Source organism: Mus musculus, chromosome 6 (assembly GCF_000001635.26).
Source record: "Mus musculus strain C57BL/6J chromosome 6, GRCm38.p6 C57BL/6J".
In the NCBI taxonomy this organism is placed as follows: domain Eukaryota; kingdom Metazoa; phylum Chordata; class Mammalia; order Rodentia; family Muridae; genus Mus; species Mus musculus.
Window position 1 is genome coordinate 34,962,183 of NC_000072.6, and position 27,324 is coordinate 34,989,506.

Below are 27,324 nucleotides of genomic sequence, written 5' to 3' on the forward strand. Positions count from 1 at the left end.
AGGTGGAGGGGCTCACTTTTATTGGCTCCACTAATTCATTTCAAAACATATCTTACTGGTGTTATTGTGGGATCTACTTTAGGTCTCTGTGCCCACTCTTCATTTCGTTCCTGCTTTGTTAGATTTGATTAACTGGGCATGCTCTCTGGGGTCCCTGACAAGCTGCTTATTAATTTTTACCTGTTTGCTTAAAATTCATCGTGTTTTGAACAGGAATCAGAGATCATGTTAATGTGCTACAACACAGCAAGGACTCACCACAGTATATTTAGTCTCTCCAGTTTCACTCCCATCTTCCACTCCATTCCAATTCAAATAATCATCATAGGGATAGTGGTCCAGGCTCAGATGGGTGGGGTTGGTACAAGTTGGTACAAATCTCCATTGCTACCATTACAACTCCCCATAGAAAACACAGCAGACGTGGTCTGCCTGCTCTGCTCTCCTCTTCCCTCCACTACATGTGTGTGTAGTGTATGGAATGTGTACATGCTTTGAATGTGCATGCCTATATGTGTGTATATATGTGGAAACCTCTGTGGGTACTGCACACATGTAGACATGCATGCATGCAAAACACCCATAAAAATAAAATAAAGCCAGGCAGTGGTGGCGCACACCTTTAATCCCAGCACTTGGGAGGCAGAGGCAGGCAGATTTCTGAGTTCGAGGCCAGCCTGGTCTACAGAGTGAGTTCCAGGACAGCCAGGGCTATGCAGAGAAACCCTGTCTTGAAAAGCTAAACTAAACTAAACTAAACTAAACTAAACTAAACTAAACTAAAACAAATACTTTAAAGGATGTAGGATCTTTAAAATACCATTTTCTCACCTTAATTTGAAAAATAAAAAAATAAACGTCTTTATAACAGATAATGGAGACAACCTGGGTTTTAGCCTCTAACCCTCCAAGGGCTTAATTTACCTCTCTCACAGATAAATTGACATATGTTCACAACTTTGTCTAATGGGGAAGAAACCCTCTCCTCTGGGTTGGCCAAACTGTAACTAAATTAAATTTCTTCTATCAAATTCTGTTCCCTAGTTCCTTTGGCATACAGGGGGCTGAGGTGGTGGTCTGTGAACCTAAGTAGCCAGTATCCTGACATGGTATCCATCATGCTGAAAACATGAATACAAGTGTGCTTCTGCCCTCAGCAGCCCCTCCTCATTCCAACCTCAACTGTGTGGCAGAGGGTGACCTCGAACTACTGATCCCCCCTGCCTCTAATTCTTCACTGTTGGAGTTGCAGGAATGCACCGAAGGATTGAACCTAGGGCTCCCAGAATGCCATCCAGGCACTTTACCAGCTGGCCTACATTCCCAGCCCCCACCGTTCTTCAAGCACCATCTTCTCTGTAACTTCCTAGGCAAAGTCACCTGCCTTTCTCTCGCTACCTCGTCCCTCAGAATGTAACAGTATCATGCTTGCTACAGTGCCTCTACTTCTTTATTCATATATTTGATTCCTTTAAAAACTGTGTATGGATACAGTGTGTCTCACCCAACGTTCTTGTGACTGTCACCAACCCAAAAGTCTATGGCAGAGACTTCCTTGCCTTTCTGACCCTGTCTACACAGCATCTTCACCAGTGCTTTTGACAACACCTTGACTTAGAACTTTCTTTGGGTGAGTCACTATAAAAAACGTTCCCACCTTACAGTGTTACTCTGAGCAACCAGAATCAACATTCCTGGGCAACAGATAATTGACTCTTTGGCTCAAGAATGAATTCTCTTATTCCCTTTAAATGCTATGTTGACAAGTGTTTAATCACTCAGCCCATGGTGTTTTGCTATGGCAGCAAAACAGACCAAGACACTTAGCAAACAAAATTCAATGGAAAACAACTGAATCACTTCATTTCTTTGTGCTTGAAGGGACTCTGGCCAGCCCAAGCGTAGAAAACATGGCTCTGCCAAACCTTGCCCTTCTTCTCCCATTCCCTCTGAATGCTAAAAATCATTAGATCACATTCCTAATGCTAACCACCAAGGTCTACTCCATCATTTGGCCACTTCCTTCTCCTTTAATAGGTTCAGCTATTAAAGTACTGAAGTCCAGCAATCAAAAGCCCCCTTTGGTTCACCCAGTTAACATGCCCAATTAAAATTAAATTAAATAGTTCATCCTACCACAGGGTTCTCCCTTTTACCTTTATAAACCACCATTTTCCCATGGGTCCTGTCTGTCTCCTTGCTATCTAGTCAGTCCTTTGTCCCCCTCCCAGGACAAATGCCCTTTCCCCTCTCCCTTGTTCTCTTCTCCTTCTCCCTCTTCCTCTGTCTCCTTTTGTCTTTGTCTTTTATCCCTGTCCTTTGTCCCTCTGGAGCAAATAAATCTCTTTGTGCTGAGAAGTTGGTCTTGGGGGTCCTGAGCCAATATCATTCACTGTCAGCACATAAATTTCCTCTTCTAGACAACAGGGCTAACACTTACACTTGCTTCAAGTGGTGCAGGGGAATTATGTGTGTGTTGCCTGTACAGCACACACACATATGTCATCATGACTGTTATATTCACATGAAAGAGGAACAAATCAGGTCTGTGGTCAGCCCAGGGCCTGGCCCTGGTGTTTGGACTGTATCCCCACCTCACCGACAGTGAGTCACACAGCAGACCTAGGATGTTCTTCCTCACATTGGTCCGAGTGGTTTCTCCTTATTTCCATTCCAAAGAGAGAAGGTATTAGGAAATGAAATACAAGCAAGTATCTGTGGTAACAGGAAGGGCAGGCTCTGCCCATCTCAAAGATGGGAAAAGACAGGAAGAGCTAAGGTAATGAAGGCTGAAGTGACCTAGAGAGTGACTGTGCTGGCTAGTTGTGTGTCAACTTGACACAGGCTGGAGTTATCACAGAAAAAAGGAGCTTCAGTTGAGGAAATGCCTCCATGAGATCCAACTGTAAGGCATTTTCTCAATTAGTAATCAAGGGGGAAAGGCCCCTTGTGGGTGGGACCATCTCCGGGCTGGTAGTCTTGGGTTCTATAAGAGAGCAGGCTGAGCAAGCCAGGGGAGGCAAGCCAGTAAAGAACATCCCTCCATGGCCTCTGCATCAGCTCCTGCTTTCTGACCTGCTTGAGTTCCAGTCCTGACTTCCTTGGTGATGAACATCAGTATGGAAGTGTAAGCTGAATAAACCCTTTCCTCCCCAACTTGCTTCTTGGTCATGATGTTTGTGCAGGAATAGAAACCCTGACCAAGACAGTGATTAAATATGTTAAATATGTCTCTTCCACATCTTAATCTACTGAAGGAATGCAGAAAAATGTAAACACCTTGAGCAGCACCTTAAAACAAAGTTCAGATGTGACTACATCATTGATAAAGACTGTTCCTGGTCATCTGACGTGAGTGTTATCCTCCAAACTTCATAGGTGACCTCACTGATGACCTATCCCAAGTGCAAGATACATGTCCATGAGAAACAGACCAAGAGACCAGCATCTTCCTCCCTCCCTCACTTCGCCAATCTCTCTTGATTCCCTATCTCTAATGAGCTTATGTGCAGTTCTCTTAAAACCTCCAGACCTGATGTCTGACCTTCCAACATATCTATGGGAGGATCCAAGAAGTTGTGATGAGACTTGTAGATGATGCTGATGCAGCAGCCCAGGGTCCATCCTGTCTGTATCCTTCAGAATTGAGAGTCTCAGCTTATGAGACAAAAAGGGAAGGAAAAAGGGATCCTGCTGAGACTTTTAGAATTCTGAGCCACTCTCCATCACTTAATGAGAAGTTTAAAGTGCACTGAGAAGATGAGAATACTGGAAGCTGTCCATGATGAAGAAAGGAAACCTGGGGCAATCAAGATGACACAGCAAGTAAGGGCACCGGTGGCCAAGCCTGATACCTGAGTTATAACCCTGGAACCTGCATGGTGGAAGGAAATAACTGTCTCCTGTGCGTTGTCCATGATGTATGCTGTACCTCCTCTGATAAATAAGTGTAATTTTTAAATATAAAAGATGAAGGGAACATTTTGTCCCAGGAACTATAAGCTCAATGACTTTACCGTAGAAGGAGAAGTAAACAAAACAGGAGACTGCCAGCTTCTGACCTGGAAGCTAACAGACAGCAACTAAGCATCCCAAACAGGGCTCAGGACCCATTTGCAAAATGAAACTGAAAGTTTCAAGCGATCGAGAAGTTGCCGTCAACACCCAAGTGTTCCAGACTGGAAGAGCAAGGAACACCATGTTGACATGTCACTGTGACTCACAGTCTGTGACTTTGGCCTGTGCAGAATCTTACAGCAAGAAAGTAAAGGATTCCTTGGTCTGAAGACTTAGTGAAGACTTTCTTTAGGAAGCAAGTGAAACAGTGTAGGTGGCCACAAAATACAGAAGAGGAAACACTCCTAAATGACTTTGGGATAATCTTTTAAAAGAATAAAACTCTAGTAGAAAACAAATGATGGTTTGCATAGATGCGACAGATATACAATACATCCCTTGAAAGAAGAATTTGACATTACAAAGTTGCCAGATATCCCAGATTCATCTTTTGAGGTAATGCAAATGCTACCAGCATTCCAAAATGTTCCATTTCACTCAGCAAAATGCTTTGAAAATTAATCTGGAATAATGAAAAAAAAAGCTAGAATAATTTAAAGGAAAGTACAATAACCATTCAAATGCAGCTGTCCATGATGAATAATTTAGAAATAGTTCTAAAAGAAAACATAATGAGGAAAAACAAACTCAACCAAAAAAAGGATGCAACAAAGTTATCAATTTTAAAACAGAGAGAAACAGGATTGAGAGATGGCTCAGTCTTTAAAAATGTTTGCCGCACATGTAGGAGGAGAGGAGTTTGGCGTCCAGCAGACATATAAAAACTTGGATTGTCCCACACAACCCTGTAACTCCTGCAGTTTGGTGAGCAGGGACAGGAACATTGTAAGACTTGTTGGCTGCCACCCTAGGTGAAATAACACACCTCCAGGTTCAAGAAGAGACCTTGCTACAAAGGGACAAAGCAGAGGGACAGAGGACACCTGGCACCTCCCTCGAGTTTCTGTTTGAGTTATGTGTGGTCAAGGAAACACATGTACATACACCACACAGACAGACAGACAGACAGACAGACAGACAGACAGACACACACACACACACACACACACACACACACACACTTATGTAGTTTCTTCTGAAATTAAAGCCTTCCATTTTGAAGGGAAACTTAAGAAAGGATGCTTGTAGGGAAGAAAAACAGGATGTTCTAAGGAGGGGTGACATATTTCAAGGAATCTCATTAAGACAGGAAGTACACAACTCAAAATAGCTTCAGGGAGTTCCTGAAACTGATCAGATCCACTAGGACACACCCTCCCTTCCCAGATGTATATAAACTGTAAAGACTGCTGAGGGTCATTGTCAAATAAGCCAAGCTACAAAGAAGACTCCCAAACAAGCCCATCTGCTGGAAGAAGCTGAGACTCAGTGGGATTGCCTGGAGGAAACAAAGACCTGTTGAGCTGCCTGCACTGTGCTTCAGGTTCCCAACTTTGGTGAACTGTCACTCACGCTGGCATGGGCTTTGGTGACACAGTTGTCTTGGAGTCATTTCTGCTCCTGTAAATAACACTCACCCCTATTTCTGTAAGTAACCCCAATAAAACATTCATTTGCTAATTTGGACTTTGGTTGTATCCATACTTTGGTCAATAGTCAGTTCCCTATCAGGAATGAGTAGATGTTTCTTCAGGTCTCCCATGAGATCCTGGTTGAAGACATAGAAGTATTGTCTATTCTAAAAGAGAATTCCTGGGATACATAAGAATTTAAGGGCTGGAAAGATAGAGGCCCCAGCTGCCGGCCTGCCAGCCCGAGCTGGGCGCCTGGGCCCACATGATGGAAGGATGGAAGACTTGACAGCCACAGATTGTCCTCTTGATCGCTACTTACCCACTGTGGCAACTCCCCGTCCCCTGCTCATACATAATAAACTGTAAGTGAAAATAATTACTATGGATGGATATGTATCTACTAAGAGCAGTATGTCCACAAAAACCTGGGAAGATTATGGCATGATGTATTTCATCATAACAACAACAACAACAACAACAACAACAACAACAACAACAACAAAACACTTAAGTCTAAGGTGCACAGAGTCTTACTGTCTTGAAAAACAGGTGATTATTCAATAAATAATGCTGAGAAAATTGATGTTTTGGAGAGAAGTGATCATTTTCAACCCTAGAAACATAAACCCTTTAGTGTACAAAAGTCTTCATTAAAATTAAAAATACGGGCTGGTGAGATGGCTCAGCAGTTAAGAGCACTGACTGCTCTTCTGAAGGTCCTGAGTTCAAATCCCAGCAACCACATGGTGGCTCACAACCATCCATAATGAGATCTGATGCCTTCTCTGGAGTGTCTGAAGACAGCTACAGTATTACATATAATAAATAAATAAATCTTTAAAAAAATTAAAAGTACACAAAATATTTATGATAATGAAGACAAAATCAATATTCTTAATATACAGAGAGAATATGTAATTGAATCTCTAGTTAAAAGAAGAAAATATGGATTTATGATTAAAATTCCCCCCCCCTTTTTTTTGAGACAGGGTTTCTCTGTATAGCCCTGGCTGTCCTGGAACTCACTTTGTAGACCAGGCTGGCCTCAAACTCAGAAATCTGCCTGCCTCTGCCTTCCGAGTGCTGGGATTAAAGGTGTGCACCACTACGCCTGGCTCAAAATTTCCCCTTCTTGATACCACTAAACTGACATTAAAATATATTTTAGGAGCATAAGTCCCAAGGATAAAGAGAATGGAGCAGGAAACAATTGTGCTACATTTTGATGATGGACAGTAACAGGTCTGCCACCCCCAGGAAACAGGACTTACACAGGATCAGGTAAATAGCAGCATTTTGAGAAGTCTCAGAGATAGTCCTCAGTGTAGGGATAAACCTGGAGCCATGACAGGTTTAAACCCCTCTTGAGTACCACTGGATGTCTCGGCAGAAGACTTGAGGTCTGTTGTGTGGAAAGAGCAAAGTGCGGGGCTCTCTGGGCAGGCAGACGGCAGGCAGAGTTGGATGTGGGGGCTGGAGGGGAGACCATCCCGACATGGGCCCTCTAGTCAGTGTGCACACATAGAACACCAGCACCCCTGCTCATAATCTACCCAGAGTCCAGAATTCTCCTGGCCAGCTCCTGTCCCTTCAGGAAAGAGACTATGAGAACTTTTTCAGAATATTACAGCAGCATGGGACGGAAAGCATAGAGATGCTGAGACTCAGACTTCTCCAGCCCCAGTGCAGCACTCACAATTAAGGGCAATTTGAATTGTGGCCCTGGCAGTTGGTGGTTGAGCATGTCTGCATGTTGGACTAGAGTGAAGGCCAAGGCTCCACTTCAGGTTCTAAACCTCTGGTCAGCCTCTTGGAACAGTAGTTCTAAGTATGAGTAGATACACAGGGATCATCAGACAACTAAGAAAATGCAAGGGAGGGCTGGCAAGATGGTTCAGGGAATAAGAGCACTGACTGCTCTCCCGAAGGTCCTGAGTTCAAATCTCTCACAACCACCCATAATGAGATCTGATGCCCTCTGCTGGTGTGTCTGAAGAGAGCAACAGTGTACTTATATATAATAATAAATAAATCGACAGAGCGAGCAGAGGTCCTAAAATTCAATTCCCAACAATCACATGAAGGCTCACAACCATCTGTATAGCTACAGTGTATACTCATATACATAAAAATAAATAAATAAATAAATCTTTTTTAAAAATGCAAAGGAAAAAGAGCCAGATAAAAATAACTTTAAAAAAATTTTTAAAATATTATTCCATAGGAGTTCAAGATCATCCTTGGCTTTTTAACAAGTTCCCTTCCTTTAAAAAGGAAAAAAGAAAGAAAGAAAGAAAGAAAGAAAGAAAGAAAGAAAGAAAGAAAGAAAGAAAGGGAGAAAGAAAGAGAGAAAGAAAGAAAGAAAGAAAGAAAGAAAGAAAGAAAGAAAGAGAGAGAAAGGAAGGAAGAAAGAAAGAAAGAAAGAAAGAGAGAAAGGAAGAAAGAAAGAAAGAGAGAGAAAGGAAGGAAGAAAGAAAGAAAGAAAGAAAGAGAGAAAGGAAGAAAGAAAGAAAGAAAGAAAGAAAGAAAGAAAGAAAGAAAGAAAGAAAGGAAGGAAGGAAGGAAGGAAGGAAGGAAGGAAGGAAGGAAGGAAGGAAGGAAGAAAGAAAGAAAGAAAGAAAGAGAGAAAGAGAGAGAGAGAGAAAGAGAGAGAGAGAGAAAGAAACAGAAAAAGGAAAGAAAGTATTCTCATATCTAAAAGACTTCACAATCATAAATCAAAAAGAATATGAACAAAAAAGGAACATTGTATTCAGAGAACAAAAATAGCTCTAGAAACAATATTGCAAAAATGAACCTAAAAAAGACTTTAAAAATAAAAAGTTGTAACTTTTTTCCTCCAAACAACGAAAATACATAGGCATATAAATAAGAAATAGAAGTAAAAAAAAATTAGAGTTTTATTCTATGAAAATCCAATACCTGAATAATAAAAGTTTCAGAAAGAAATTCAGAGGAGCTAAAAGGTCAGTATTTATGTGTAAAAATATATTATTTAATAACAGCAACCACCGGTTGTGGCTCTCAAGTGTAGGTTAGAGAGTGCAGGCTCACATAACATGCACTGATGTTAGTCTGTAAAAACAGAAATAGTAAGCCGGGCAGTGGTATCATAGGCCTTTGATCCTAGCACTTGTGAGTCAGGTGAACTATGAGAGTAAGGCCAGCCCGGTCTACAGAGCAAGTTCCAGGACAGCCAGGGCTACATAGGAAAAGCTGTCTTGAAAAAACAAAAACAAACAAAAACCCAAAACCCGAACAAACAACAAGACAAACAAAGCAATGAGTATCTTTCCTCGCCATAAAGTATCTCATGGACTTTGAAGGCAAGTAGATGACAAATAATGAAAAACATAATAAAGAGTGAATTAAAATCACCTCAGAAATAGCCACCTTCTCTTTCCACAGTCTTTTGATCTAAAACTGGACACACCTCATCAGCACATCTCTTCAGAGGAAACCTCCTTTTAATGCCAGAGACAGTTAAATCCAAAGCTTCGCACAGGCCTTTTATTTCCTCCAGAGATTACCCTGGAAACTCAGTGTCCTGATTGAAATAAATGGCGTTGTCTCATGTTACAAACTCAGTGGGTTTCAGAAGTGAGCAGTAAGTGGGGGGAGGGGTACACAGGAGAGCCCCCAGAGTCATGTCACGGGAGCTCTGAGGACCATCAGGGGCTACAGCTGCCAGCCCTTCACAGGGAAAGGCCTTCACAGCTCTCAGGCCAGGTACAGTGAGTGGGTGTCCTATCCTCTCCTGGAATTCACTTGTCATGTTAACCAGGTTTGACTTGGTGTGACTGGCTGGTTTTGTGTGTTGAACATCAATGTGGAAGTGTAAGCTGAATAAACCCTTTCCTCCCCAACTTGCTTCTTGGTCATGGTGTTTGTGCAGGAATAGAAACCCTGACTAAGATGCTTGGTTTTCTGAACTCTTACGGCAACACCAGCATCTGTGTGTCATAGGTAGACAAGAACTGCATTATCTACTGGCTGGCAGATTAACCACATCTCTGTGGGCCTTTGATTCATTTCTGAACTCTTAACCTGCACCTCACTCCTGGGCAGTTACTCATCAGGCTGTGATGGTGATGGGAAGCCAATTTCTATGGGTGGGACCAATGGGACCAAGCTCAGCTTTCTGTCTGCTCCCTCATAGTCGACTGATGTCAGCAGGATCCACTTTGTAATTTTATTTCCCTCGGGTGTAAATTCCTTGAATTCCCTGAACCCTGACTCCTGACTAGCCTGGGCGGCTTACAGAACACCTGGAAGGCTAAGTTAACAGGTTCACTCCTCTAGCCAGCTGAAATCCTGTTTATTGTCATAATATCAGAAACGAAAGTCTGGTACATTAACAAATCAATTATCTCATTGTACAAATAAGAAAATCCAAGATAGCCAAAGTGATGTTCCATGTTCCCACAGCTCAACACTAGGACTAGAATTTGGGCTTCAAGCTCTTCCATGATTATAACTCACAGCATCAAATGCATGCAGTGTGCCTATCACACTGCCTGCTAAATATTTACATTGATGCCCACGATTAAGAATGCCCTCAGCGTTTGTCAGAGAAGTTTCTGTTCGTCGTGGTGTGTGGGACTGCTGAGCCGAATCTCTGGCCCAAAGGCAGAGGAGAAGGAACAGTCAGAGCACTCAGCCCTGAAGGGAACACCTACATCACTTACCTCAAGCATCAGGGAACAGCGTGGAGGGAGGGGCAGAAAGAATGTCAGTGGTCAGGAACAGAGGGGAGCGTTGGGGGCACGCTGTCTTAGATGCGACACAGCCATGGCACCCATGAACCCACCTCGGCAACTGTTGCCAGCACAGCACTGTTATTCTGCTATGGATGGGGTGGGACCTCAAGGCCCCAGCCCCTCCTGGAGGAGCTATGGACAGCTAATGGTTGCTAGGGGAGAGGGAAACATTTCCTTCAGTGGTGTAGCCTCTGGTAAGGTGCCATGCTGCTGTAAATCACTTCTCACTTGTGCTTCTGTAAGCAACCCTAATGAAGCTAGCTGGGTCACTAAACAAACAAAAAATATATAAATAAATAGAGAAAAAAAGGAGGAAAGGGGGGAAGACTGGTTGGGAAGAGCAAGCAAATCACGAAGAGTGGCAGGGGGACCAGAGATGGTCATGGGGGTGAAAAGTATCAAAATACAATATGTGCATGAATGCAATGGACAAAAAGATATTAAAAAGAGGCACAGATACAAAGTAGCCTTAAAAATTAATAGCATCAGATGTTTGGGGAGTGGCCTGACTACAGTTGCCAGTGTAGGGTCTGCACAAGAGCCTCTAAACATCCAGTCGTAGATGAGGGGGGAGCGCCAGATGTAGCTGCTGGTGAGTAACCACCATCGCTCCAACGGAGAGCTCCACACTCACGCCCAAGAAGGCAGTTGTGCTTAAGCCCAGTGGGTCAAAAAGCAAAACCAAAACAAAACAAAAGACATTAAAATAGAATGGGGGGCGTGGTAAGAGGAGAGGGATAGATATGGTAGGTGGAGAGAAGGTGAAAGGAGGAGTGATCAGAGTCTACTATGTATACATGTATGAATCTGTTGAAGAATGAATCAATTTTTAAAATCCTAGTGATATGTTCACTAATGATGTACCTGTACCGTTATAAAATTTGCAGAGCAAATGGTGTCAGACATTAGCTATATAATCTCTTTCCACTGTCACTTCTATCTATACCCTAGTGTCGCATCAGATTTTCAAGACAGTGAATACTTGAGGCTTTTGCTAAGGGGAAGCCGAGTAGAAATAAATTTTGTTAGAATGGACTGGGATGTATTTATACGACTCGAGGTCAGTAAGACACCGGTGTGTAGTTAATTTATTGCTTAATTATAGTGTCATCATGCTTTCCAGAAATATCCCCACTGCCACAATGCCAACTTACTCAAAGTCAGCAGGACACAAAGGTCTAGGACCAAGGGTGGCGCTGGGACATCAAGGTATCCTCTAGTCCATGGCCCTGACATGTGGGTGAAGAAAGGGGTAGCTGGGAAACAGGCCTGGAAATGAGCGCAGCTAAAGCTACCTTTGTAAACATTGATGATAATTAAATACAAGGAATCATCAGAGAAAACATGGCTATCATTGATGGAACACACAAGCTGGAATCTTTCTACTCCAGGAAGCAGGGACAACTGTAAACCAGGCAGACACGTTGGTTTGCTTGTTTACTTTCGGTTAACAGTTTTGAGTCAGGGTCTCCCTGAATAGCTCTGGCTAGCCTAGAAATCACTATGTAGTCCAGGCTGCCCTTGAGCTTGCTACAATCCTGTCTCAACCTCCTGAATGTTGGGTTTATAGGTGTGGACTGGAAAACCCAGCTTGCACCAGGCATCTTCAAGATTCGAGTTCTTGCAGCTCCAGAGATTGCATAGCAGATAAACACTCTGGCCTGTAACCCCATCACTGGAAGTTTAAAATTTTTTATAAGGTGCAGTAGAGTTCATGGGAATTCTTCTGCTTGAAGGCAGAGTGGGGTCAGGCCAGCAGGGACGACAGCAAATAACTCTGAAGCTTTATCTCCTAGTCTATGGCCAATGAATTATCTTTCCTTCTTGCTACAAAATGAAGAGCTGGCTGGGATATGAAACCACAAGACACAAGAGGAGCAGCATAGGTGACTGTCTGTCAGCTAAATAATAATAATAATAATTTAAAACTAGTACTACATTTGGGAATGTTTGCTATATGTGATGTTTATCTGCTTTTTAAAAATTGCAATTTGGGACTGAGAAATGGATCAATGATCAGGAGAGACTGCTCTGAAACGCAAGAAAGCAAGAGATGTCAAAGTCAAATCAAAAGGAAAAATAAAAAAAATAAAAGCTAGAGATGGTCATGTGAGCCTGCAACCCAGAAATGAGGGGACAAAAATAGATAGATCCTGGGAAGTTTTTCATCAGTCAGTGATCCTAGTCAAAATGGTGCTCCTAGCCAAAGAGATACATAGCATCCTCTTCTAACTTGTGCATGTGTGCACAAGTGCTCATGTGTTCATGGACACACATGCCTGCATGTACACACACCCACACCCACACACACAAATAGAGTGTGGTAGCTCATGCCTTTAATCCCAGCTCTCAGGAGACAGAGGCAGGTGGATCTCTGTGAGTTCAAAGCCAGCCTAGTCTACAGAGTGAGTTCCAGGACAGCCAGGGCTGTTACATAGAGAAATTCTATCTAGAAAAAAAAACAAAAATAAATAAATAATAATAATAAAAAAAGAGAATTTGTGATTTGCTATTACTGATTACATTTTTCTCTATGAATGTTCTCACTTCTATATAATTTTGTATTCATAATTTTCTGTGATCTTTCTTAAAGATGACACTAAAACTCTAGCAGCTCAAGCTATACAAAAAGACAAAACAAAACAAAACAAAACAAAAATAGCTATCTCTCCTCAGGACTAGGAGCTAAGAAAATATCCAAGGCAGGAAGCATTGGACACAAATGGGTTTAGCTGAAGGAGGTGAATAGAAGGATCGAGAGGCTCTTCAGAGAGAAATTCCCAGGCAGTGACCTGCAGCCTCTGCCCTCCACAGTGGGAGAGTCCAGACCCCTGCACTTTCTTCTAAATCTCTTTAACGTTCAACTCTACTTGAGTTGTGAGCCACCGAGTTTAACAAGGGTTGCCTGTTTTTGGAGCTATCCATCGTAGTATGGTGGACTCTTTAATGGATGTACATCTGAAGACAATAGCTACCCTTCTCCCAGTACCTATCAATCAATCATCAATAGTTCATCACTAAAGGATAAGACCCTTTGAGTCCCTCCGCTATCACTATTGTTAGAGACAGAGCCACTCTTGTGTGAAAATTTCAGGAAACAACAGTTATTGTTAAGTTCGTGACTGTAATGGTTGTCTTGAGTCTAGAGAATGTCACTTCACAGCTCTTCATATCTCCCAGCTCCCACATACTTCTAAGCCCCTCTGTTATAAAGTTCCCTGGGCCTTAGGGACTTCTAATTTATTGTATCAACTTAATTTATCGTATCAACTTGACTCAGTTAATGGATGTTCGGGTAGTTAGTCAGCCGGAGTGTATCTGTAAGGGTGTTTCCAGGAAAAACTTGGCAGTTCATCAGCAGATGGAGCAAAGATACTGTCCTTCATCAGAATGGGAAGGTGCCAATCCATCTCCAGAAAATCAAATCAAAACAAAAAGACAACGGGGGAGCAAATTCACTCTTTTTCTCCCCAGTTGTCCGTCTTATTCCTCCAACATCTCTGTGCCCCTGGTTCTCCAGGTTCCACACTCAGCTCAACTCTGACCCACCAGGCAGGGTGATGGGTTCATGGCTCAGTTCGGATTTGTCAGTTTATAACTTTACAACATTCTAACATGAAGCATGGAGTCTGAATATTCACTGCTTTATTCTTTTTGTGGTTGTGGTTGTTGTTTGCTTGTTTGTTTGTTTTTTCGAGACAGGGTTTCTCTATGTAGCCCTGGCTGTCCTGGAACTCACTCTGTAGACTAGGCGGGCCAGGCCCCGAACTCAGAAATCCACCTGCCTCTGCCTCCCAAATGCTGGGATTAAAGGCGTGTTCCACCACTGCCCGGCAATCCCTGGTTTATTCTTATCAAGAGCCTCACAAATATTAGGGGCAGGCCTGAGCAGAAGGAGATATGGGAGCTAAGGAGAGGGTTCAATCCATATTGTGTTCTTACTCAAGCATTAAAGCCTAAATTCAACACACACATACCCCACCTCCATAAAAGGTCTGGATACGGCGGGGCACACTTGTAATCCCAGCACTGGGAGGTAGACAGGTGGATCCTCAGCCAGCCCAGCCTACTTGGAGGGATCCAGGCCACTGAGAAACCCTGTCGCAAAAGATAAAGTAAGTGACTACCGAGGAACCACACCTGAAGTTGTGCTTGGGCCTTCACGCATTTAGACATACATGCACACGCACCAGACATACATGCAGATTCAGATGAACATGCATGCACATAAGCACACACACACATAGAAGGGGGGGATTTGATGAGCCCTGGTTCATTGTGTCTTCTGCCTTTCTCTTAGCTTAATTGTATAAGCTAATAAAGAACACATTTTCCCCTAAGCTGAGATGTAATTCTCTTACCTTCAGCCAAGCATCCTGGTTTATCACTTACCCCTCCCTCCAACCAGCTTCACGTTGCCCAGCAACATTCAATCAGACCTCGCTGATACCACAGCAAGAACTCAAAATCCACAGAGAGCAATTTTACCTACCTGACCCCTAAAAACACTTGCAAGAGGGTGCAGATGCCTGAGACGAAGAAAATGGTGCTGATGAGGTAGCTTTGGGTCAGAGGGTCATGCTGCAGGCACAGGTCCTTGGCCAGGATGAGTGGCACAGCCACGAGGCCCCCCAGGGCTGTGAGGAAGTGCTGGAGAGCAGAACAGAAGGAGGTGGGCATGGGATGCTGTCAGCTGCATCTTTATTCCCCAAGGCAAGAGCGCATCCACCAATGACCAGAAGTGAGAACCCTGCAGCTGGTCCTAGGGGCTGTCAGCGAGGGCCAGGCAAAGATGCAGGTATGCAATAAGTACGAGGAAGTTCTGCCCTAAGCAGGTGAGAACCAGGCAGAGGGGCTGGGCTCTGAGCACAAGATCACTGCATTGGGAAAGGATGCCCTGGGAAGGAAACTAAGTCCAAGACAGAGGCTCAGTGGGATAAAACGGGACCAAAGAATAAGATCACAGCAAGGGTGGGCTCAAGCAAGGAAGACCCCACTGTGAACTTGAAGCTGTTAGCAAAAGGCTCAATGAGTCCTAGTTGGCAGGACACATCAGACTCAGAGTTCAGAGCATGCCAGAAGTCATAGCACACAGCCTCAGGTACCAAAGTGAAAGACCAGATGGATGTAGGGTATAGACAGACAAACAGGAGACAGGTAGCTAGCAATATGGTCCAAGAATGAGCTACTATTTCACATAACTTGGCCTCAGTCTGATTAGGCCTAGGGAATTGTTCTCATGGGCTGCAGCTAGATCTGTTTGGAGTCATACCAAGTGCCTTAGATGACAATACCAGGATGACCGTTTCTATGTATCTATCCCTTGTACCCCTCTTCCTCCTCCTCCTCAGGGCACAGCTCCACATCTAACCATACAGGTGGAGACAACGGGAGAGTAACGTGTCAGAAATAAATCTCCAGGTCTTCCTTAATGGGCAGCTCCCACTCCTGTTGTCTCACTGAGCCATGTCTCAAAGGGATCAACCAATGGTTTGCCCGCCCTCGAGATTAATCTCCTCAAGAATGCTCTGGAATAATCCGAACAATGTGACCAGCACTGCTCTTTGACAAATTGGCAAATTGGGGGGGAAGGGTGTATACTGGAAGCAGGAAAGACTTTAAAATTCCCTGACAGACAAAAATAGCTCCCTCCCCAGCCCCCCAACCCCTGTAAGGAAGGCCATAAGAGAGTTTTCAGAAAAAGAAGGCATGAATATTTCAAGGCACGTTCTGATGATCTTTCCTTTCTTCCATGAGCTCTTAGACAATGACGTGAGTTTAATCCTTTACAGCCCTTTTTTAGTGAGATTTTGGAGTGAAATCAGAGCCTCACACATTAGGCAAACATAGAGAACTTGTAAGATATTCCCCAACCAGTCCTTGAAAGCTCCACATAGACACTTGATTGTCATGTCAGCAGCTAGGCCAATAGAAGCCACAGCACTCTCCAGGCCTAGAACCCACTCGTGTTTTCCTTTTCATCTTAAATACTGTTCAGCAACAGTGGTGAACTCCACCTGGTTATTAAATAAACTTCATCCTAGAGACTAGGTAGCAGTTGGTGAAAGCTAAAACAGAAAGAGAGAGACTGCCGACAGAGCCGCTCTGAGGAAGTGCTGGTACCTCTCTGCCTTCCAAGGGCTTTACCCAAGTGAAGCAGACCTTTAACCACATCAGTTACCTGCACCCAAGTGAGTCACCTCAGAATGGTTGAGCATCTTTTTCTAATCTTCACATCTATCCTCTCATGTTAAGGGAGCGATCTGGGGTTGATATGGAAGCTACGGCAGCAGCTGAGGTTGGACCCGACTAATTTGGTCTTTAGTTCTTTGATACAGAACTAGCTTGGACCTAGTACTGACTGGGAGGACTTACCTGGATCCCCAAGAAGATGCAGAGATACCATGGTGGGCTATCCAGGATGCCATAGGCCAGGTTACTGTTACTGTTGGGATCCTTCTGCACCCCATCCTGTTTCTTGCCTTGTCCTTCAGTGTGAAGGCTGAGCACACCATCGCCCCCCTGCCAAGACAAGGAAAGAGCACGTGTGAGCAATCCAGGGGAAGATAACTACACTTCCTGACCTCAGCTGCATGGTGGGACACCCTTTCAGACATGCGAGGCCTAGGCTAGGGGGCAGCGGTGTTAGCCTGCTGAGGATTACAGGGACAGAGAAAAGACCAGGGCTACCCTGATCCTGACTGTGCTAAAGACTTTTAAGTCTTGGGCTGTAGAAAGGGAGGGGTTGACCCAAAGCCTTAGCAGAGAGACGCATTTGCTAGGGAAGAGATGGAAACCCACCTTAAGGTCAAAAAGTAGGTAGATTTCCTCTCAGGAACGGAGGGTGGTCACTGTGGCTGAAGACACCACGTGCTTAGGATACAGGACTAATGACTTGAGCAGGACTAATGACTTGAGCTGAATCTGACCTGAAAGCCTCTTTCCTACCATCTGGCCTCTGTGGTTCCAGCAGACACATATATCAGTGGCAACCAACAGCTGTCTAATTGGACTTCAGCAGGAGGGGGAATTACATCTGCTACAAGCTGAGCCAACTTCCCAGGGCTAGTGAGATCATGGATATTAGAAAAGAAACCAACTACCATCATTTTGCCAGACCAGCATAATTCCTTACTGTGTTGGAAATCTCATCTTTATACCTATAGAAGAGTGTAGCTACCACTCCTCACCAAAGGAGCCTCTTCACCGCAAACAGAGATCAAGAGATTGTGGAGAGTTCTGACCCTGCGGATACCTCTGCATCACAGCTCCTCATCAGTGGCTCAGGGGACATAGAGGAAGAGGGGGCAAATTGTAAGAGCCTTGCTTTGCTTTCTCATGCCAGTTTCTACTACGGTCCTTGCCATCAGGGTGAACTGAATGACTGTGGTAGACTGACGTGAATAGATGCAGTGCACACAGGCATAACCCAGAGCCAAAGGTCAATTTGCATTCTTACAGTTTAACCAAGAAATTAACTCGGAATTATAGATTTTTATTCCGACGTATTGACTGAATTTCTCATTCACCTTGGGCAAATCAAAGTATTTCTGTCTCCACGTTCTTATCTACATAAATCTAGGTGTTTGAGAAAACCCACTTTGCAGTATAAAGCACACAGTCCAGGGCTTATCACAACACAAGTGCCAATGAATGGTAGCTGTTGTGTTTGCTATGACTTTCCATAAATGGAAGGACTGATGTGTAGTGATGGCTCACACTGAGACAACTGGTTGTGAGTAGAGGAACGTGGGAACATCGTCTCTGGTGTGGTCAGAGGTATCAAGGCCACTGCATGAAGATCAAGTCCTTCTAGCTGACACGCCCCAGGGGAGTCTCCAGGCCCTGGTCAGATCACAGAGTGCAGGTTCTAGGCAAAGGCACAGCCAGGGCTGTCCTCAAGGTAGTTTGGGCAGCGGGAGACGATCCTGGAAAGGCTGTTGAAGTAGGTTACTCCAGAGCTACCGCCACACCTGAGTCTCCTACACTGCAACCCACCTCAGGGAACATCTCTGGAGCAGTGTCAGCTCGTGGCCTCACAGATTGGCATTAAGCACATTGATTCTGTGTGCTCCATCCTTCAAAGAAAAAAAATTTCAAGTATTTGTGGACTACCTCAGTGGAAGAGTGAGTCGTGTAGTAAACGCCCTCAAAGTGCAGTTTTTAAATCTATTTATTTGGCAATACTGAAGATCAAACCCAGAGCCTATGTTCCATTTAATATTTTCAGCTTATAGCTGGCCTTGGCTAGTTGAAACCTTCTAAGGTTTCATTCAGACTTCCAGTAATGGGAGCAGGACATATCGGATACTGATCCCTAGGGGGCGCTTTCTGGAGGTGGTGTGAACAGCTGTCGAGACATAGAGCCTCCTCTACCCTACACCTCCTCTGAGCTACACCCCCAGCCTTTCCCACCTTATTTTAAAACAAATCAAAACATCTTCATCGCGGCATTGTGGGGCTAGAGTGCTGTGGAGACTCGGAGAGCAGGTCCAGAGCAAGAGTGGGGCTAAGACGTGTCCACACTCGCTAAATCTCGTCCTGGGATTCACGAAGCCTGGTAGCCAGGTAAAACTTCCTCTTCCCCTTATAAGGTTATGTCCAGCATCACCTGGGATTCCTCCTTATGCTAAGGAGGCATGCTCCAGCACCCTGGCCCAGACCAATGATGTACACTCACCCTGAAAGCCCCTACCCACTCCCCAAAGGTTTAAATAGCCTTTGCCTGCCCCCACCCCATTAAATGCTCACGGGTGCCTCAAGTCTCTTTCGCTCCGGGCTGTCCCACTTCGCTTCCCTTCTCAGACCCACCAGTTGTGATTATTAGGGACAGGAGGCGGGGCCTGAAGTTCATGAGCTTCTAAATTATCAAGGACTGGGGCACTGTGCGTTCTCTACCTAATGGATTGATGGCTCCACTCCAGAGAAGTGTAAGATTACGGTAGGCCACTACTTGATTAGATGGGGAGGGTAAGAAAAGTTTCAGATCAAGAATTTGACAGCTGTTCGCACTACCTCCAGAAAGCGCCCCCTAGGGATCAGTATCAGATATACCCTGCTCCAATTACTGGAAGTCTGAAACCTTGGGAGGTTTCAGCTAGCCAAGGCCAGCTATACAGGCTGAAAATATTAAATGGAAATTTTCAGAGAGAAACACACTCATAAGCTTTACATTTTAAATATTTATTTTATCATTTGTGTGTGTGTGTGTGTGTGTGTGTGTGTGTGTGTGTGTAGGGCAGATGAGAGTGTCAGACGGCCCAGAACTGGAGATACAGGTGGCTGTACCATGCAACAGAGGTATCAAGAACTGAACTTGGGTCCCTCTGCAAGAGCTCTTAGCTCCTGAGCCTCCTCTCCAGTATAAGCTTTATATTTTAGACTGTACCATTCTGAGCAGTGAGATGAGGTCCTACCTAACCTTTCCCACCATGCCTAGGAAGGACACTCTCCTTGTAGAGTACCCACGCTGGTGTGCTACCTTCTGGTAATTCCCTGAGTAGCTGTCCCTGATATCAGACCAACTGCCTTAGGATCCCAAGACAGTGGTCAAGGACCCCCAACATGCAAGAGTACTACTCAAAGGGGCACCAGAACACAGCAAAGAATTATGCAGCCCAAAATGTCAGAAGTGTAGCGGTTTAGAGACCGTGCTTAGAAACAGTAGTCGCCATTATTTGTGGCGATGTATCCTAAGACTCCCAGTAGATTCCTTCCTGAAATTTAGATAGTGCTGAACTGTATTGTTTCTTATACTTATGTTTATATATTTATGTATTATATATATTTATATATTTGTGATATGCATGATATACACACATACATTTGTATATATATGTGATATGTGATATATACATATTTATGCATTTATATACATTTATATATTTGTGATAAGTCCATGTGCATGCGTGTACTTTCTCTTGTACACCATGCAATGCTGCCATACGATATTAATCTGCCTTTCCATGTTTTGTGTTCTGGTGCCCCTTTGAGTAGTACTCTTGCATGTTGGGGCTGGGGCTGGAGTTGGCTGAAATGTGCACTGAATTAAGTCCAGTGCCATTCCTGGCCCCTCCCCTTTCCTAGCTGTGATAACCCAATGTATCTCTGGTTGCTGCCAATGACTGGGTAGAATTCATTGCTGTAAGAACAGTTCCCACTTTCCCCAAGAAAGATCTAACTTAGGGGCAGTGCTGGCTGGAGAGGAGGCAGATGTGGAGGCGCAGGCCACACTGTGAACTTCTGAAGGTGCAGAAAGCCAGACCTTCCATGGGGGCAGAATACTAATATCCAACCCAGTTTCTTTCTGGTACATACCCAGGAGCCCCTCACCACTGGTAATGAAGAAAGCCCAGTTTGGTGATTGAGGGAGCCGTGAATCGGCTTCATACTTCCTGATATGGGGTCGACCGAGCTAGCCTCAGCCCTGCTATGCAGAACTATTATGTGTCCAGATAAAACATTTGATGGTAAATTTTCCTCTTTATGCCATGTCTCCCTGATAAATGGGACTCACCAAGAGAGTCCGCAGGATGGCTGACAGACCAAAGAACATACTGTGGTTTCTTAAGCAGTACTTATGGACCGTGACCCTCAGGAGGCTGCCTCTGCTGAGGGTGGTGAGCCTCGTTATCACCTAGAAAACAACAGTCACCTCTATTTCTAAGACTCCCAGTAGATTCCTTCCTGAAATTCAGGCAGTGCTGGACTATATAATTTCTCATGTATGTTTATATATTTATGTATTTGTATGTGTGTTTACATATTTGTGATATTGTGATATATACACACATATATTCTGTATACTCGTGATATGTGTGATATCTGTGATATGTGTGAGTCTGTGCTATGTGCCCAGAAAAACACATAAGGAAGAATTATAACAGGAAAACACTCACCACTGAAAACAAAAACTACACATGCCATCGTCCTCCCTAGCTTCTAAATTGGTGGGGAAAGTTGAAAAAAATGAAGGAAAAAAAAAATGAAGCTCTTGTCCGGCTAGTAAGTCACAAGAAAGCAGAATACCAATCAGATCGGTGCTGAGCAGCACTTCCTGAGATCCATAAACGGTGAGCCCACGGGATAAATCTAACCATGAGGAAGAGAGGGTAAGGAAGAAATGATCATGGCAGACTGTGTGGGAGAGAGGTGGTGAGTGGAATGCAGTTTATCAGGGTGCACAAGACTGTGTCTGCTGGAGAGTTAAGAAGGAAGAAAACTCAGCCAGGACCTCAGACGGGTACCAGGCCTTTGTGTACTGACTGAGCTTCCCGGTGGAATGTGATTTTTCAACAGGTAGCAGGTGCTCTGGGGGAGCCAGGTGGTGGCTCTAGGTATCCCTCAACACTCGGTGACCTGGGCTAGGTGCAAAATGGGCTTGTGAAATACTAAAGCCATCAAGAGAGGATGAGAAAAAGAAGAGGCAAGAGAAAGGGGACTTCCAAGGTTTCTCAAGAAGCTTACAGAGCAACGTGTGTGGAGCTGGGTTGCTAAGGAGAAAACTGCCAAAACTCCAACGTTGTGGTTGTTGGCTTTTGGAAAGCTTCAAGCCCCGGTACAGGTCACCAAAGGGGTTGTGTGACAGTGTGTCAGCTGTCATGGAGGAGGGAGCTCTGTGGAGTGGGAACCATAACAGTGCTCCCCTTAAAGGAGTGGCTGGAGTGGTCAGAAGATGAAGACCATGAAGAGTGACAGGAGGCCCCACAGTGCGGATAAATGTGCTAGATATTAGGCTTAGGTGGATGCTGGAACCAGGAACATCAAGGGTGATGGATACCAACTAATGAATACGGAAGTAAATGGTGTGCACAGATGGATGGATGGATGGATGGATGGATGGATGGATGGATGGATAGATGAATGGATGGACAGATGGGTGGGTAGATGAATGGATGGATTGGTGGATGGATGGATGGATGGATGGATGGGTGAGTAGATGGATGGATGGACAGATGGGTAGGTAGATGAATGGATGGACAGACAGACTCAACTTTACCTAGGAGTAGGTAAATTTCTCCCCGAGTATTCTGTGCATATTTCTTCCCTGGGGAGTAGAGATTGCACGCTCGGCTCTGAGCCCTTTCACAAGCCAGATATGATCAATAGAGAGATAGCAGCAGGGAAACCCTAAAGGCCACAATAAGTACAAGCACGACCTTGCTTCCTCTTGATCCTGACTAGGTCAGAAATACAAGAGTCAGGCTTGCTTTGTCCCTTGGGGATGGAGAGATGCTCATGAACTCTTAGGTACAACCCTGAAATGAGAAAGGAAAAACTCTTACGGAGATGGCAGAGGGCTGACTAAGGCTGTGCCTCCCAAAGATACTACTGTAACAAATGAACATCTTTTGAGAAAACGGCTGACGTAGTGACGGGTTGTTTGGTATGCGGAACTAGGCCTAGCTAACAGCTTTTCTTTAGTATCCCCGTAGCCCCTGACTCCTAAGACCCACTGGCACTTGCTTGGAAGAGACGACGGAGGAACTGGAGATCTGCTCGCTCTGGCTGAAAAGTTTCATCACGTACATGGCATGGTGCTGACCTCTGAGTCTTCTGCAGGACACAGGTCAGGCATAGCCATGACATTCTCAGGAGCCTTATGGATTAGTGAGACAGTTGATACCCAACAAGGTGAATGAGAAGATCCCAGAGCAGCCATCCCAAAAGACGATAAAATAACGCTGAAAGAGTTCAAAGGAAAGCACCCGCCGGGCGTGGTGGCGCACACCTTTAATCCCAGCACTTGGGAGGCAGAGGCAGGCAGATTTCTGAGTTTGAGGCCAGCCTTGTCTACAGAGTGAGTTCCAGGACAGCCAGGGCTAGAAAAGAAAGAAAGAAAGCACCCTGTGTGAGTGGGAAAAGATGTCCCAATGGATTGCAGGGTAGGCTGCCTCTAACACAACTCCAGCCAGTCTGAGCATGGCAAACATGGCTGGCAGGTCTTGCCCTTCTCTCCCATCCCCTCTGCCTTACTAAAGACTGTTCTTTTACATTCCTAAAGCTAGTCACCAAGGTCTAGTCTCCCTTAATTGGCTACTTTCTCCTCCTGAGGCTGACTACTAAGGTCTGTCAATCAAAAGCTCCCTTTGGCTGCCTTAATTAACATTAAAATCAAAATTAAACACCTCATCCTAACACAGGACTTCCCCTTTTTACCTGTATAAATTCCTATTTGCCTATGGGCTAATTCTTTCTCTGCTCCATCCAGAGACAGTCTCCATTCCCACCCCTCCCTCCCAAGCCCCACCCCTCCCGTCCCTGACAAATACTACTTCCTCTCTCCCTTGTTCCCTTCCCTCTTCCCCCTTTTCCTCTAACTTCATCTTTGACCCTTATCCCTGCCCTCTGTCTCTCCTTTATGCTGAGAACTTGATCTTGGGGTGTCTTGAGCCGACTTTGAGGTCCTTACTCCCCCCATGAATTGTTGACCGGGAAAGCCCCCAAGGCCCTGCCAGCCACAAAGGCTATTACCACGGCTGCCGGTTGCATGCTAGAACTAGGTGGTGGTTCTCGACTGCTGAGACACCTGTGTATTTTAGCTCCAGGACGTGGAGAAGTTAGACTGGACTAAGATGGACTATGGCTGAGTGTTAGGCTATTGTGCCACAGCCTCAGGAACTTGACTGGTTATGAATCTCTGCTGTACACTTGTGATTGTAAAAAAAAAAAAAAAAAAAAAAAAACTTTTCTTGGGCAACTGAGGCTTACAGTCCCTCCCTACTGATTGGCCTTCGTAAAGCCAGGAGACATTAACTCGGGCTACTAGAGAAAGAAGGAAATCACTAACAGCCTCACTGTGTACTGTGGAGTCAAAATGGCAGGCAAGATGTACTACTGGTGCAGTAGTGGTATGGTTGTTGAAAATACAATCAAAAATCATTTCCATTGGATTTACCTCGCCTGTGATGTTATAATCCAGGGCACAATCCTGGATCTGAGAAGGTCATGGCCCCCGGTGAGGAAGCAGCACATGCTATTGTTTTACTGACTAGATGTGAGATGCCTGTAAAATTATTTGTGAGTATGCCCACTGTTGGTATCAGGATCTCCGAACCCAGTGACAGCATACCTAGGCAATAGCGCAACCTGCACAACTGTTGCCAAGGCAACAGCCACCATATTCTCAGAATCCACTTGGTTCACCTCCCACCTTTACCTGCAGCTATGTCATTATCCATATGAAAGAAAAACCCCTCTGGTCTCTCTCTCTCTCTCTCTCTCTTTCTCCTTCTCTTTCACCCGCCACCTTTGCCCTTCTCTCCTACAATAAACCTCACATGGAACTGTTTGACCCGGTGCTCTGTCTGGAGCAGCGAGACAAACACAACACCTACTACAGTACTGCCCCTGTAAGCCCCATTTGCCCGTGGAAGGAAACTCTTTTACAATCACAAGAGTACAGCAGAGACTCATAACCAGTCAAGTTCCCGAGGCTGTGGCACGATAGCCTATTACTCAGCGATAGATGGAAGAAAACAATCCAGTATCCGTATCACCTTGGAAGGCTTGGGGAACAGTGCTGAAGGGGTGGATGGGAAGACTGCAAACGTTGAAGGAAGAGGTGGAATGTCACAGAACACCTCCGTCTGCACATGGCCACCCTCGCCACCCTCATCAGGTGGTTGCGACCTCTCACAGACACCCACGAGAGTGGGCCTGTTGATGCTCCTCGTGGAGGAATGAATTGGAGAAGTCAGCCTGAGCGTTCAGCCTCTCTCCTTCCCACCTCCCTGAGAGTTTGCGCAATCCTGCCTCAGCCTCACTGGGCTAGAACATACATTGTATATTGAGGTTAACTGAGGGGGAAGCCCCCTCTGGGAAGCCATCATCCGTGCTGGGGTGAGACTTTTCAATAATGCCGCTGCTCTTGGGTCACCCAGGCTCCTGTCAGTAAGCCAAATCAACTCTTGTACACCATGCTAATCTAGGGTGAGATTGCTACTTTGGTCTGTCACCACCCTGTCTAGGGTGACTAGACATTTGTTTATATCACCCCGGGAAATATTAATGCAGGCCGTCTGCTGGCCAAATCCTTATTTGACTCACAGAAGCTCAAAGAGAAAATGGAATCTTCAACATATTCCTTTACGTCTCCAAAAAGTATAGCAGAAGTAATCTGAGGTGACTATCAGTTGCTTTTCTCTAAAGATTCGTTATTTTCTCTCTTGAGAATGCTAGGAACCCTTGCCAGGAATAGGAACAAATGGACAGAGTCTGTGGTTAGATCCAGAGAGCAATCCAAGAACCTAACTCAGGTTCACGGGTCGTTCCTAACTCCAATCCTTCCGCTGGGTCTGAAGAGAGAGGCCTCCTCCTGTCTTTGCTGCGGGCAATGGCAAAGACATGGGTCCTCACTCAGCTCGCCCTGTGATTTTTAGGTGACCAAAATAAGTTGGAGCGGGTGGTTAGACCAGGGTTTCCGGACTGGCTAGAGAGGCCTCCCTGGGATTACTGTGAGGGAGGGGCCGGGAGGGGAGGGGCGGATAAAACAGGAGGAGAAGCACCTGCCACGATGGGGTTTCAGGAAGGAAAACCTGGCTGTCTCTGCTTCCCTTTACTCATTCAGAGCCTTTGGAAAGAAAGCTAAGACCAAACAGAGGCTCCTATGCTGAGTTGTTGAGTAGAGCAAACAGCGGGGGTCGCCCCTGCGCGCCTTGTCAGGAACCCCGCCCACCTTCCCTTCATTCGCAGTTCAAGGCTCAGGGAACTGTGTCTGCGAGGGTAGCAGACGCCACGTGCTGTGCCGAAGGCCAGGCTGAGCTCCACACTGAGGCCTCCTTCCTGCTCCCGTTTCCCTCCCCAACCACTGGCACTCACCATGCAGTCCGGGGACTCGCAGCTACCGCCTGCAGAGTTCATGGCAACCAGAGGCAGCTCTCCTTCTGTCTTCCCCTCAAGAAACAAAGCTGATAACCCCAGGAATGGAGTCCAGTGCTTTAAAAGAGGCGCCTGACTCAGAGGGCGGGCCGGGGTTGGGGGGGGGGAGGTAATCTACTTCCACTGTGGTGTCTAATACCCCTCCAGCGTCTATAAAGACCAAGGTGCATCCTGGGGAAAACACTTCCTGGTTTGATAAAGTTTGAGGGCAGGGTGTGACTTAAAAGTCTTTCAAAAGGCACCTACCCAGGGAAGGTGGCGGGAGGCAAACAGAGTTACCGGTAAGCTTTTGGTTTTCCAAGTGAAAACTGATTGAGATGACAGAGTACTCATTAAAAAGACAGTGAGCCCAGGGGAGTTGATGCATGAATGAAATGATTAATGATGGAAGGTGTATTGCTCGCTCTGGGCACTCTGCCTCCAAGGCTCTTGAGTGGAGACAAAAGCTTCCAGAAAACTTCCAGCAAGGATTCTCATCCTTGGATCCTTGACCCCTTGGGGGGTCGAATGACCCTTTCACAGAGGTCACCTAAGACCATCGGAGAACACATGTGTTTACATTAGGATTCATAAAATTACAGTCATGAAGTAGCTGCAAAAATAATTTTACGGTGGCAGAGTTGCTTTCCTGCACAGAGGACTTGGAAGGACCGCTTCAAAAACGTACACACACACACACACACACACACACACACACACACCACCTCCGTGAAAGTCAGACCTAGCAAGCAGCAGCTATTCATGGTGGTAGAATATTCTGAGACCGGCAGCCCTGATTCCCACCACTCAGAACTTATGGCAGGGGCCACAGAAAAATCCCTGGGGAAAGCACTGGGAAAGCAGGATAGGATGTTGGGAGGGGAGGGGATCAACCTGGCTGGAGCCAGGACAGAAACCCCAAGATCAAAAAGTCATTGATACTAAATAGCCATTCTCCAAGGACTTGACTCCACACCCCGCTACAGCTTCATGTGTGCATCTATGTTTGTTTTGCTTAATTTGATCACAGACTGAGCGTGTGTAGGCTCAGGTTACAAATTCCACCACAGGGCCCCTGAGAATGATGCCAGCCTGGTGAGCACTCTAACTGAGCC

The 27,324-nt window shown here is 45.2% G+C and overlaps 1 protein-coding gene across 2 annotated transcripts in view; it reads right to left on the reverse strand.

Annotated features, from left to right (window-relative positions):
* Positions 1-26,313, reverse strand: part of Slc23a4 (solute carrier family 23 member 4) — a 43,210-nt gene extending 16,897 nt beyond the window's left edge. Inside the window, exons 1-3 of one of the 2 annotated variants that reach the window (XM_006506134.4) lie at positions 26,171-26,313; positions 16,727-16,873; positions 14,844-15,001 (exon numbers count right to left, since the gene is read on the reverse strand). In XM_006506134.4, coding sequence (XP_006506197.1) covers positions 14,844-15,001; positions 16,727-16,873; positions 26,171-26,212 — 347 coding nt within the window. In that variant the 5' untranslated portion in view covers positions 26,213-26,313. Of the gene's footprint in view, positions 1-14,843; positions 15,002-15,623; positions 15,818-16,726; positions 16,874-26,170 lie in introns of those variants that run through there. The other variant, NM_001025573.2, reaches the window with a different exon arrangement.
* Between the last annotated feature and the right edge of the window lie 1,011 nt (positions 26,314-27,324).